This window comes from Jaculus jaculus, chromosome 8 (assembly GCF_020740685.1).
Source record: "Jaculus jaculus isolate mJacJac1 chromosome 8, mJacJac1.mat.Y.cur, whole genome shotgun sequence".
In the NCBI taxonomy this organism is placed as follows: Eukaryota; Metazoa; Chordata; class Mammalia; order Rodentia; family Dipodidae; genus Jaculus; species Jaculus jaculus.
Window position 1 is genome coordinate 115,677,341 of NC_059109.1, and position 12,616 is coordinate 115,689,956.

At 36.8% G+C, this 12,616-nt stretch overlaps 1 protein-coding gene and 1 pseudogene across 1 annotated transcript in view; one reads left to right on the forward strand and one right to left on the reverse strand.

Moving 5' to 3' along the window:
* Positions 1–12,616, reverse strand: part of LOC123462897 (protein MLP1-like) — a 146,199-nt gene that overhangs the window by 118,862 nt on the left and 14,721 nt on the right. The window contains exons 7-11 of the mRNA XM_045157064.1: positions 10,941–11,062; positions 8,527–8,623; positions 6,307–6,374; positions 4,028–4,118; positions 2,805–2,875 (exon numbers count right to left, since the gene is read on the reverse strand). Of these exons, the coding sequence (XP_045012999.1) occupies positions 2,805–2,875; positions 4,028–4,118; positions 6,307–6,374; positions 8,527–8,623; positions 10,941–11,062 (449 nt within the window). The remainder of the gene's footprint in view (positions 1–2,804; positions 2,876–4,027; positions 4,119–6,306; positions 6,375–8,526; positions 8,624–10,940; positions 11,063–12,616) is intronic.
* Positions 499–1,773, forward strand: LOC123462763 (annotated as a pseudogene).

Below are 12,616 nucleotides of genomic sequence, written 5' to 3' on the forward strand. Positions count from 1 at the left end.
AACATCAAACATTACAGTGTCTTCTGAAACAAATCAGGTTACTTTTTTATAAATATTTTTAAAATTTATTTATTTATTTATTTGAGAGCGACAGACACAGAGAGAAAGACAGATAGAGGGAGAGAGAGAGAGAATGGGCGCGCCAGGGCTTCCAGCCTCTGCAAACGAACTCCAGACGCGTGCGCCCCCTTGTGCATCTGGCTAACGTGGGACCTGGGGAACCGAGCCTTGAACCGGGGTCCTTAGGCTTCACAGGCAAGCGCTTAACCGCTAAGCCATCTCTCCAGCCCAAATCAGGTTACTTTTATAATTTCATCCATATAGTATCCTGTATAAGAATACATGCTATGCTACCATTTTAATCATTTGGGACAAATCCAAAACCAGTTCCTTCTATAACTATAAAGATTATGTGTGGAAAGGGAGAGATACAGCCGCAGGCCGTGATCGACTAGAGGAGGTCAAGCAGTACTAGCTCCTTTTCATAGTGAGTGAAAAATGAAGACCCTGGGTATTTCTCAGAGAAATTTTAAGGGAATGTAAAATTTGGAATGGAGTCTACACTGTGTTAAAGATAGTAATCATATGAATTTTAAATAAAATGATCTATAGTTTAGATTTACTGTGTATGTCTCAGCCAATCTAGAAAGATCTTCAAAGCTATACACCATGACAGAGTGCAAAAGAAGCATAAAAACATCTATTTGTTATTTTATTTTATTTATTTTTTAAAATTTATTAGTTTTCTTTTCAGCAAATACAGGCAGTTTGGTACCATTGTTTAGGCTCATTCATGACCTACCCCCTCCCAATAGCCCCTCCTTGTTGATGTAAATGGGTCGTGTATTGTGGAGTTAGCCCACAGTTATTGGTACGATAAATGTCTCTGCATATCCTGACCCAACACGTGACTCTGACATTCTTTCCGCCCCAGTTTCAAAGAGATTAATCTCTCTTCATTGCCAGGACACAAGTGATCATGTTCACATTGCTTACTCTGCCATTCTTGAATGCCAGGCATGACTACAAAAGCCTATATTTGATATGCATCTCTCACGTCGGAGATAGCCTCACACACATTAGGGTTTGGCATGTGCTCATGTCTTCGAATGGGCTTACGTCTCACAAGTGCCACAGCAGGCACAGATAGTGGAGCAGCTGCGCACTGAGCAGTGGCCCAAGAAGGGCATTGTCAAGTGTCTGCAGGATCACAGTTCAGAGTTGTTTCTTGCAGAGCACACATTATTAGGAAATATAAAAAAATGTAGCAAAAACAGCTAATCAGGACCATTTGGGTACAGCCTATAGCCTTCTCTTTGAAAGTAAGCATTTCACAGGTACTGAAAGTATGGCCAAGTGAAACATGTGAAGCTTAGAGAAGATAAACCAAAAGTTATGAAGTCTGTGGAGACTGGATGAGGTTCCACCAAAATATACAAAATCTTTTTTTAAGAAAGGACATAAAACAAACTTTACCAAAAAAGGGAGAGGCTGTTCAGTGTTGGTACACAGGAACACTACAGGACTGGATGGCTTTTGATACTAATATTAAAACAAGCTCAAGAAGAAGAAAAATGCCAAGCCTTGAAGTTTTAAGGTTGGAGTAGGCAAAGTTATCAGAGGCAGGGATGAAGCTCTCTTGACAATGAATAAAGGAGAAAAGGCTCCACTATACATTGAACCAAAATGGGTTTATGGAAAGGACAGCCTGATGCCAAAATTCCACCAAATGCAAAACTCATGTTTGAAGTGAAATTAGTAGATACTAATTGAAATAGTGTTCAGAGATCTAAAGACATCAGCGACAATGATAAGACTTGACACTGAAACTTATATAACTAACTAGAGCTTATTACTATTATAAAGGAAAAGTCAACTGGAAAATTCAATGAGTTAAATGAAACTTATTTATTTGATCTTAGTTTTTGAGAAAGGTAATCCTTTGTAAGTTTTACACTGTCCCTAGTATTTTACTGTAGCTGTGCAAAATATTATAGAGAACTTTTTTATACTACTTCATAATGTAAACTTAGAGATTCAATCAAAATGTATATACTGGCAAAAAAAAAAATGAATAAAGAGCAATGGATTCCAAGTCAAAACACATAAAAGATTTTCACAAAGGCCTCATGCACCAATGACAACACTGCCCAAAACACAAAACTTTTTAGTACTTTGGATAAATTAAAATAGTGTAGGGTACTCAGAAGCAATTTAAGCTCACTTACTGGAAACAGTGAGGAGTATTTTTGGTGACATTTTGGTTATGAGTAGTTATTTTAAAAGCATCAGCCACCACTTCACAAGGGCATGTTTCATAAGCATGTATTCATATGTGTAGCAAAATAGAATGCAGAAGAAAAGATATGGCTTATAAGTTTGTACATAATGACTGATTATCAAAACAACAATTTTGATGCATATGCAAGAATCCCCCTTAACATAAATTCAATTTCCTGGCCCTCAAAACTAGCTTGCCTTGAATCCAACATAAAAATTTAGTCACCAGACTTCATACTCATCTTAATTTTTTGAGCAATATTATGCTTTGATAGAAATGAGATGCAGATTTTTATCATCAAGACAACTTGTAGAGCCCCTGAAAGATGATGTCCAGATGAAAATTATTACAGACTTTCCCAGTAGTTTAACAACATGGCATGTGCTAAAATTCTCCCAAAATAAATCATAACTTGCCATCAATTACCTATAGGGCAATCTCAAGTATATTTACATTTGCCACATGCACATTTTGGACATAAGACATGCATAAATACATGATTTTAAATTTGAAGATATCATACCCATGGTTCAGGCTTGTCATTGTCGTCATGGCTATCTTGGCCACCTTCTGTTTTCACTATAGGCTCTGCTGCTGCCATACAAAACAAGAGACAGTTATAATTCACTCAAAGGAAACAGTAATTCAAAGAATAAACCTTATAGAATTAAGTAGAAAGTTTTAATTATAAAAATGCTAGGTGTGGCTTGGCAATACACAGCACTAAAACCACCATTCAGGAGGAAAAGGTAAGTTGTGAGTTCAAATCCAGCTTAGGAGTACAGACTGAGTTCTGGGTCAGCTTTGCTAGAGTGACAACAAACCTCAAAAATGAATCCACCCCACCCCCACACAGAAAAAACAATAAATAACAATACATGATTCATAAACCAGACATTCCATTAAAATGAATCAAGAAGACAATTCTACATTTAGAAACAGTGAAAATTTCACTGGGACAGACTTTAGAAATAAACATGATCAGAGAAAGCAATGATTGCAAAGTTCCATTCACAAATTGCCACCTCAGGAACAATGAACAACATGCAAGGTACACACTTTGAGAATATCATAGGAACATGTCATATCACATTTTCACAGTGTCTTCCCCCAACAAGAGAGTTGTAAGTCAGTTGTAATTACATCATCAAAATTTCTGTTTCTTATTTCAAAACAACTTGATATGAAACAATTATTTTGTGCCCCACTTACTTTACTTTATCAAGACTCATCCTACCACAAAAGACATAAGTGATTATTCTGTGTATGTCTTAAACATGTCTAAAGCAAGACTTCTAGATGTTAAGCCCCCATTCATGTTGGTATGAATGGTTGATTTTCATTTTCCTCTGCAGTTATGATCTTGATGGAGATTTGCTTCATATCAAGGTACTGTAGTAGAAAATAGCTAAAATAAGAGGCTTATGAAAGGATTCCCAAGACATGGCACATATCTTGATGGTGCAAGACTATGGTAAACAGTTGTGCTCAGAATAAAAACACTGATGACAATATGGATAGGTGGGTGTAAGTCTATAGGGGAAAATATGAAAATGAATCATAAAGGACATAGTAGAGGAAGAGTGATATCAAAGAAATGGAAGAAAAAGTTATGGCCAAATGTGTATATCTGGTCAAAAATTTTGTAGATAATGCTTTATAACTATCAGACATTGCATTTCAATATTTTCATAATTATCTCATGGTCATCCTATCATGAAAACTATATCTAAGTATAGTTCTTACCCTTTATTTGTGAGTATGTCATACTTTTTTGTCTTTGATGAGTAGTCATATGAAAATCTTCTTTAATCTCAGAAAGAGATTTAAAAGTGCTCTGTTAATATAATTTTAAAAAGAGTCTCATGAATCTTCTACACATATCTATAAACTTCATATTACTAAATCAAGACTTCAATATAAGAGATGCAGTATTGAAAAGCACATTTATTTAAAGAAGACCAGTCAAATAGGTCATCAACTTCTAGTCTGTTTCCTGTCACTGTACAGCCTACATTACCATAGGAAGCAACTGTGGCAAGCCATGGGAAAACTTGAAACACAAAGGTGGTGGTAAAATGTCTGTGGAAAGGGAAATTGCTTACAATATCAAACATTACATAGTTTTTTCCAGAAATGTATCAGGTTACTTACTAACTTTATTCATATATTATCCTTTATAACAACACATGCTATGCTATTGTTTTAATCATTTGGGAGAAATTGAAAAAAAAGTTCTTTCTGTAACTACAAAGATTAAATGTATCAAGGAAGAGATACAATCGCAGACCATGATCCACTGGAGGAGGTCAAGCAGTACTAGCTCCTTTTCATAGTGAATGAAAAATTAAGAGCCTGGATATTTCTCAGAGTAATTTTTAGAGAATGTAAAATTTGGGATGGAGTCAACCCTGTTACAGTTAGAAATAATATGAGATTTAAATAAAATTTTCTATAGTTTAGATTTATTGTATATGTCTTAGCCAATCTAGAAAGATCTTTAAAGCTATACACCATGGTACAGTAAGAAAGAAGCCTAAAACTATCTATTTGCTATTTTAAATATGACATGTGCACTTTCTAAGAGATTAATCTCTCTTCACTGCAAGGACATAAGCAATCTTGTTCATATTGCTTACTCTGGCATTCTTGAATGACCAGCTTTACCCTGAATAACTACATTCCAGGTGGCTCTCCTACATCGGAGATGCCCTCACTCATATTAATATGTTTGGCACGTGCTCGTGTCTTCAAATGGGCTTGTACCTCACAAGTGCAAAATCTTATTCTGAATGAGAAATACAACCCTCACACTGCACTGATGGCACATACATGTCTCTCAATCAGTTCGGCTAAAAGTTACCTCAATTTTATTCACAGGACTCAAAATATTTTAATGTGTTTTGTCTGCTCGCAAACTTTATATTATCATTACAATATCATAGGCTCTGAATTATATATAGAGCACTTAATGTCTATCATGGAGAAGATCTGACATAAGAGAAATGGATACCGAGTAAAAACACATGAAATAGCTCCACAAAGCTCTTATGCCCCAGTAAGAACACTGCTCAATTTCATCACTTTAAAATTATCTAGGTGAATGAGAATTGTTTATAGCACTCACAATCTATGTTAAGAAATTTACTGAAAATAAGGTACAATATTTTTGATAATTTTGTTGATTCATTTCATTGCTAAAACCTTTTTGATAGTTGATTTCTTTTTAAAACCTAATAGCAATGCTCCTACTTCAAAAATCCATGCTTAATACATATGAACTAGTGTTGATAGTGGGCAAAATAAACTAAAATAGGACATACAAGAAAATATGCAGACTTTAAGTTTGGAATGAATTACTGATTATCGGAGCACACATTTTTACACACAGGCAATAATCTGCCCTTAACATAAACTCAATTTCTAGGACTTCACAAATATCTTGCCCTTAATTTCAAAATGGAAACTTAGCTATAAGACTTGATTTTGGTCTGAATTTTATGAGATATGTTAAGCTTTTAAAAAATGGAGAGCCAGGCTAGTATCATAAAGAAAATGTTTAGAGGGCTTGAGGAGATTACTCAGTGGTTATGGCACTTGCCTTCAAACCTCAACAACCAGGGTTCGATTTCCTCGTACCCACAAAAAGCCAAATGCAGAAACTGACATGCATTTAGAACTTGTTTGCAGTGGCTACAGGCCCCACCATGGCCAATCTATCTCTATCTGCCTCTTTGTCTCTTTCTCTCTCTCTCATAAATAAACAAACAAATAAAAATATTTTAAAATAATTTCAAAATGGAGAACTTGTAGGGCCACTGAAAGAAGATATCCATACCTAAATCATTATAGGCTCTCTTCATAGTCATAGGACATGACATGAGCTAAAATTCTCCCAAAATAAATGCCAACGTGGCATCAATTATCCTGTAGTGCAAGCTTGCCTGTGTGTTCATTTGCCTAACGTACGTTTTCAAACTAAAACACAGTATAAGTTCAGGATTTGAAATTTGAAGTTTTCATACCCATGATAGAGACTTGTCACTGCCACTAAGGTTGGCCTTGTCTTCTTTGATTTTCATTGCAGTTACTGCTGCAGTAAAAAAAAAAAAAAAAACCCTTTAGCAAAATGGTAATTTGAACAAAATCTTTATATAATTAAATATAAAGGTTTAGTTATAAAAATTTTGGCAGGGCATGGTGGCTCACGCCTTTAATCCAAGCTTTGGGAGGCAGAGGTAGGAGGATCACTATGAGTTTGAGGCAATCCTGAGACTACATAGTGAATTCCAGGACAGCCTGAGCTAAAGTACCTCGAAAATTAAAAAAAAAAAAAAAAAAAATTGGAGCCAGGTGTGTTGGTGCACACCTTTAATCCTAGCACTTGGGTTGAAGAAGCAGGAGGATCGCCATGAGGTCAAGGATCCCTGAGACTACCAAGTGAATTCCAGCTGGGCTAGAATAAAACCCTACCTCGAAAAAACAAATAAAATTCTGGGCTGGGCTAGGTTAGACACACCATTAATCATAGTACTTGGGAGGAAAATGTAAGAGGATCTGTGTGAGTTAAAGACTAGCCTAGGAATACCAGGTCATCCTGGGCTAAAGTGATACCATAACACAAGATAAATAAACAAATAAATAAATAAATCCTCAAGAGTTAAAAAATGTATTATTTTCACAAATTAAAATTTGGGGGGCATGGGGGGTGGTGAAGATGAGGTAGGGTCTTGCTCTGGCCTAGGCTGACATGGAAGTTACTATGTAGTCTCAGGCTGGCCCCAAACTCACAGATATCCTCATAGCTCTGTCTCCCAAGTGCTTTGAAAAGACATGTGCTATCTTGCCTGTCTATATAAGTCAAGCTTTATATTAACCTGAATGTTACTTGAATATGAAATTCATTAGAAGATTCCTGTATGTGTAGAAATATTAAAAATGGCACTGGTGGGCTGGAGAGATGGCTTAGCGGTTAAGTGCTTGCCTGTGAAGCCTAAGGACCCCGGTTCGAGGCTCGGTTCCCCAGGACCCACGTTAGCCAGATGCACAAGGGGGCGCACGTGTCTGGAGTTCGTTTGCAGAGGCTGGAAGCCCTGGCGCGCCCATTCTCTCTCTCTCCCTCTATCTGTCTTTCTCTCTGTGTCTGTCGCTCTCAAATAAATAAATAAAAAATTTTAAAAAATGGCACTGGTATAAGGATCATGTTCAAAGAAGGGAATGATAAAAAGTTTTATATACAATTTTGTCAGCTCAAAATCAATGAACAACCCCAAGGACATGCAATTTGAGAATACCATACTGACATGCCATGTCACATTTTCAGTGTCTTCTTCTTAAGAGAAAGGTACAAATAAAATGCAATTTCAGCGTCAAAATTTCTATCAATTCTTCTCACGGCCAAGCAAACTGACATAAAATTGATAATGCTCTGTGCCCAACTTGCATTATTTTGTTAAGAGTTATTCCAGTGCTGGAGAGATGGCTTAGAGGTTAAGGCACATGCCTGAGAAGTCTAAGAACCCAGGTTTGATTCTCCAGGTCCCACGTAAGCCAGATGCACATGGTGGCGCATGCATTGGGAGTTTGTTTAGAGTGGCTAGAGGCCCTGGCATGCCCATTCTCTCTCTCTCTCTCTCTCTCTCTCTCTCTCTCTCTCTCTCTCTCTCCCTGTGCCATGTCTCTAATAAAGAAATAAATAAAAATAAATCTTTATTTTTAAAAAGAGTTATTCCATCACAAAAGCAGAACTGAATATTCTATGTTTGTGTACATTTTACATTGACTATAGCAAGGCTCTGGGATGCTAGCCTCACATTCTTCTGGGTGCAAGTGGTTTATATTCATTTTCATCTTCAGTTATGCTATTGATGGGGATTTTCGTAATGCCTAGTAGTGCGGTATAAAAGAGCTCAATGTGATATTTAGAAATGGCATCCAAACACGGTACATGACCTGGTAGTACACAGCATGATAAGGTGTGAACTCACAGAGAAACACAGAAGACAATAGGAACAGAAATATAAAAGCCCACAGGTGACAAAATGGAAATGGGTGAGAAATGGGCCCCAGAAGTGAATGATGATGGAATCAAAGGAAGAAAATAATTGGCAAATACGCAGATTTGGGACAATTCTGCTCCATACAGCTCTGTCTTTAACTATTAGAGATTATATTTTAATGTTGTCAAAATGGAATTGTGTTCATAAAATCATTGAGAACAGTTATTATTCAATTATATATCTAACCTTTCTTTTGCACATTTGACATATGTTGTCCTCTTTCAGCAAGAGTGGCATATATATTATCAACTTCTTTCTTCTCAGAATGAAGCCAAGAGATACTCTGTTAAAAAAAAGTGTTTCACAAAATCTTTTCACATCCACAAATACATGCATATTTCATAGTACTAAAAGCATCAATTCTTCACAATAATAAGAGGAAAAACCACATGTGTTTAATAGGGACCTTTAGAAATGGCAATCAAACTCATATCTATTGCCTGTGTTGGTCCAGCCAGTAGCCAAAGGAAGTAGCTGTGGGATATGTAAAGTTTACTAGACACTATCCTAGTGTGAAAGAATGTGTCAGCACTGGAGAATTTGGAATATTAAGATTCACAATGCTTGAAACACAAATTTAGCAGATTATGTTTATAACTTCACTTTAATATAAGACCTCATAGGTACACTTTCTGTACTACACTATTAATAATTTAGGATACATCTAAATACTGTGCTTGCTGTAAGTACAAAGGTTGTATGTGTAATGGAAATGGTATAATCCTAGGCCATGATTCACTTAAGAAGAATACTTGATTAGCTGCTTTTCTTAAAGGGCAAAGAAAAAGCCTTAATATTCCCCAGAGAAACTTTAAGAGAAAAAGTGTTGGAATTAAATCTAAATTCTTTTAAAACTATAAACAATATGAGTCATGAATAAAGTGATCAATATTTTAGGTTTGCCATACATTTCCTAGCCAATTGAAGGAAGGAGAGTATCAAAATTTTAGTAACAGCACAGAGACAAAGAACCATAAGAAAATCTATTTCTTACTAGAAATATGACATGTCCTTTCTTATAGATTCTAATCTATCTGCCATGCATGTCAAAAGAAGATTAAAATCTTGATCATAATGCCTCCTTGTTTCTGATTCATGAGTATGACTGACACAATCAGAGATACTTATGATTCACTTTTGTCTTGCCTACATGACAGGCCTTCATAGACATTAGTATGATTGACCAATACTTATGCAAATTCCTGTGGAGTTTAATCTCTTAACTGCAAATATTTTTTCCAAATAAGGAATTCCATACTGACACAAAAGTGATAGCAAATAATGTCTCCCTCAAACGTCTTCATTTAAATAATCTCAATTAAATTTATGGCAATCCAAGATTCTGATTTGTAATTATTTGCTGCTTATCTCTTTTAAGGCATCATTACAAATTGGTAGGTATTTGCCTCAAAAGTGAGGCAGAGAATGTCTCTCATGAAAAAGATATAAGAGTAAAATATTTCAAGAGAAAATACATAAGACATTTGCACAAGAGTGTGGTCAAAAGGCATATCATTATTAAATAGCTGATATGAAATGTTTATAGTACTCATGACAAATCCAAGAATTTGTACAATTTCACTGACAAGTTGGAAAATATATATGTGTGTGTGTATAAATTTAGTCTTTCGAGGTAGGGTCTCACTCTAGCTCCAGGCTAACCTGGAATTCACTATGTTGTCTCAGGGTGGCCTTGAACTCATGATGATCCTCTTACCTCTGCCTTCCAAGTGCTGGGATTAAAGGCATGTGCCACCATGCCCAGCCAGGTTGGAATATTTTTGACAGCTTTTGCTGATGCATTTCTTTGATAGGAATAGATTTAATAGAGGAATACTTTTCTAGCCTAATTGCTATGAACCCATTACAGAAGTGGACATTTAAAATACACACTCTAGGACTGGAGAGATAGCTAAGTGGTTAAGGCTTTTATCTGAGAAGCCTAAGGACTCATGTTCAACTCTCTATGTCCCACATAAGCCAGAAGCACAATGTAACACAAATACACAAGTTTGCACATGCCCAGAAGATGATGCACATGTCTGGAGTTCAATCACAGTGGCTGGAAGGCCCTGGTGTGCCAGTTCTCCAAATCTTTCTCTCTCTCAGATAAAAGTAATTTAAAAAGGCCACACTCTCATGGAGAATGGGAACACCAAAGTGAACTGAAAAGCACAAAAAGATTCAGCTTTGACCTTTTATTAATGACTGATTATCCAAAAATCAAGAATTTTGAGCAGTAGGAATAATGAGTCCTTAACATGAATTCAAATTCAGGAGCATCACATACTTCTTACCCAAAAATTCAAACTATGAAGTCATCAGACTTGATTTTAACCTTAAGTTTTTAAGGATATGTTATGCCTTTATATCAATGCCTTTATACCAATTATTATCAGAACAAAATTTATAGGCACTGAAAGATGAAGTGTGGCTCTAACTGAATGCAAGCTCTCACAATACACTAATAACTTGTCATCACATAAATCATTCCAATTATCCTGTAGAGAAATCTAGAGAGCATTTTTGCTGAAAAAAAGAGTAAAATTTGGAACTAATCACACAGTATACATGTAGGTTGAAATTTAAATATTTCATACCAGTGATTCATCAGTTTCATTGTCACCAAGACTGCCTTTCCATACCCTTGAGTTACTAATTTTTTTGTTGTCATGACTGTCTTTCTGCAGTTCTGTTGTCAGTGCACAGTCTGCTGCTGCTCCTAGAGACATAAAATAATGGACACTTTTGTAAAATACAGTGCAAGCACATGGCATTCAAACAAACTCATTACAAAATTAAATGGAAATATTTCATTATGAAAATTTTATTCAAATGGTGAACACATACTTAACTAAATGTTCAACATCCCTAACCATCAGGGGGATAAAAATTAAAACAACTGGGCTGGAGAGGTGGCTTAGCGGTTAAGCACTTGCCTATGAAGCCTAAGGACCCTGGTTCAAGGCTCGATTCCCCAGGACCCATGTTAGCTGGATGCACAAGGGGGCGCACGCGTCTGGAGTTTGTTCGCAGTGGCTGGTGGCCCTGGTGCACCAACTCTCTCTCTCTTTCTCTCTCTGCCTCTTTCTCTCTGTCTGTTGCTCTCAAATAAATAAAAATAAGCAAAAAATTTAAAAAACAACAACAACAAAAAATTAAAACAACTATAAGATTCCACCTTACTCCAGGAAGGATGAAAATTATTTAAAAAATCAAAAGATCCAGGTGTGGTGGCACATGCCTTTAATCCCACCACTTGGGAGGCAGAGGTAGGAGGATCGCCACGAGTTCAAGGCAACCCTGAGGCTACATAGTGAGACCTCGAATAGATAACTAAGCTGTGGTATGTTTACATGATGAAATTCTACTCAGCAGTAAGACAAAAATGATACAATGAAATCTGTAGAAAAATGGTCAGTCTTGGAACAGATCATACTCAGTGAACACACACTATCACTGAATGACAATAGCTTCATGGTCTCACTCATCTGTAGTTCCTAACCTGGATCATCACGAGTTTTTGATGGGCACCTTGAAGCCTGGACAATAGGGAGCAAAGGGCTTGGGGGAAGGGGAATGGAGGGGGAGAAACAAAACTGAACCCAAAATTAATTGGTACCATAGAAACCTTTATCTTTTGAAGACAGACTGAAAGATTGAGCCCTCAACAGGAGCATGGGGGGAGCACCTGAAAAGAAGGGCCCTGGAGAGGAAGGGGTTAAGCCTAACCTCACAAAACTTTTTCTGTCTTTTTTCTTTTTCCTGTCTTGTCTCTGACCTGTATCTCCCAGTACCAGGATGTGGTTACCACCCACACTGAGCCATTGATCAGAGAGAGCTACAAGTTCCCTAAAACAAGACAGACTTCTGTCAAAGCAGTTGGTTACCCTCCTGACCCTGTTGCTGAAGACACTGCATGCTGCTGGCATAGAACATGTAGGGACCTGGCAAGAATCCAGAAGTGAGACAGATGTCAGACATCTCATCTATGGCTCATCTCATCTACATCAGCTACTGGGGGAAAGTGGCCGAGAAGTCAGGGGGACTAAGCTACTCAGCAGCAAACACCCTAAGGTGATGTACATACAGGTGCACACAGTCTTGGTGAGTAACCAATAACTTTCTGAATGGCTAAGAGATCTGCTCATTGGAAAGGAATCCATGTCTAGAAGTGGGAAACAAGTTGGAATCCCATACAGAGCTGTTCAATGTCAAGCTCCTACTAATCTTGGGCTAAAAGGAGGAGTACATCCATCAAATTCCCTATAAATTA